The sequence below is a fragment of the Danio aesculapii genome, chromosome 9 (genome assembly GCF_903798145.1).
Source record: "Danio aesculapii chromosome 9, fDanAes4.1, whole genome shotgun sequence".
NCBI lineage: Eukaryota > Metazoa > Chordata > Actinopteri > Cypriniformes > Danionidae > Danio > Danio aesculapii.
In genome coordinates, this window is record NC_079443.1 from 23679313 (window position 1) to 23680870 (window position 1558).

The 1558-nt window shown below is 37.5% G+C and overlaps 1 protein-coding gene across 1 annotated transcript; it reads right to left on the reverse strand.

The window, feature by feature from the left end:
• Window positions 1-249: 249 nt before the first annotated feature.
• LOC130234645 (gamma-crystallin M2-like) lies at window positions 250-975 on the reverse strand. The gene is made up of 3 exons (XM_056464886.1): window positions 970-975; window positions 631-873; window positions 250-522 (listed from the first exon to the last, which is right to left on the reverse strand). Exons 1-3 carry the CDS (start codon window positions 973-975, stop codon window positions 250-252), a joined length of 522 nt encoding a protein of 173 aa, XP_056320861.1.
• Window positions 976-1558: the final 583 nt, after the last annotated feature.

Sequence of the window (1558 nt, forward strand, 5' to 3'; positions counted from 1 at the left end):
TTTGTAGGTTGTAAGGAAAGGTGTGTCCCCCTAAACCACAGTGGTTACATGCTGTCCCTGTAAACACTATATACCTGCATGTGTGTGTGTGTGTGTGTGTGTGTATAATTCAACTTAATAATTTATTTAATAATAATATTATAACAAAATTCTTATAATAATATATATTATAATTTTTTGTACATTTGACAAAAAGTGGCAAATATTTTCAAAACATCATTGTTGGGGTGAAATTGTTTTATTGAAACTCTAGTACCAAGAGTCCATGATACGCCTCATGCTCATGAACCTCATGCCACCATAATTGCTGAAGTTCCTGTACTGTCCAGGCCCGAAGTGCCACATTCTGCCTCTGTAGTTGGGCTGGTCATAAAAGAGCCAGTGGCCGTCCATTACATGGCAGGACTGGCAGTGAGACATGCGGTAACGGTCCATGATGTTGTCACAGTCATCCATCATCTCGTACATCTGACCCATGAAGTTGTCCCTCTCGTAGATCCTCATTCTGTAGGATCCCCTGTACTGTAGTGAAACAGAGGTCTATTATTTTCAAGTTTATTAAGCAGAAAAAAACTGCATTAATCTGTATCTTATACAAGCATTTGTATCTTATATAAACTTTGGGCTCACCATAGGGATCATACGGCAGGACCTGATGCAGTTGTTCATTCCAAACATAGACATGTAATCAGCATACTCTCCCCTCCTGAAGAAATATCCACTTCCCATGTAGTTGGGCTGATCATACATCATCCAGCAGCCACTGTCCACTCTGCAAGAGTGACAACGGCTCATGTAGGAGGAGAAGTCACCACAGTCGCCCATACACTCATAAGAGCGACCCTGGAAGTTCCTGTCCTCAAAGAAGGTGACCTAAAAAGTTCAAGTATAATGTTTTTGTTATGAATAGTTAAAGTAAAATAATTTTGTAGTTTCATTGTATGGAGTGGATGTTAGAATTAGGTTTACCTTCATGTTTGCACTGGATGATCCTCAGGGGTTCCACAAGGGAGAAGCTGATTCTGGCTGTTGACTGACTGCTGTCACCTGTCCCTTTATACAAGACCAAGACTAAAGACTACGCAGCTCCTATTGTTACTTAGTTCCTGACTGTGCAAGTTTCCATAGAGACCTTTCTAGCTATAGCTTGGTATGTAGTTCTTAGTACTCAGATTTATTTGGATTTTTTTATAATTTCTTGTACTCTATATTGGTGACGTAAAAGGTAAATTACAAAGTCAAGCAAAGAACATGTTAAACTAATGGCATATATACATGATATACAAATATTAATTCAGCATGTCATATTGGACCATCAACATATAATCAGCATTTTTCAGAGACAAAGTAAACAATATATTTGACTATTGATATCTAATGTCAGCGATTGAGTTATATATATGTAAATACAGTCTTTGTAGAATCATCAACTCTCTGATGTTTTGAATGTTTTACTGCCAATACAAAAAAAACCAGAGTCACTAAAACTAATGACTACAGAACTATATGTCTGTATCATTTGAAATCGTTTGAAAGTCTGGATTTGGTCTGCTTGAAG

Coding starts and splice junctions, on each gene's coding strand:
- LOC130234645 (XM_056464886.1), bottom strand. Junction 523..630: donor CCTGCCGTATGATCCCTATG/GTGAGCCCAAAG, acceptor GTTTCACTACAG/TACAGGGGATCCTACAGAAT.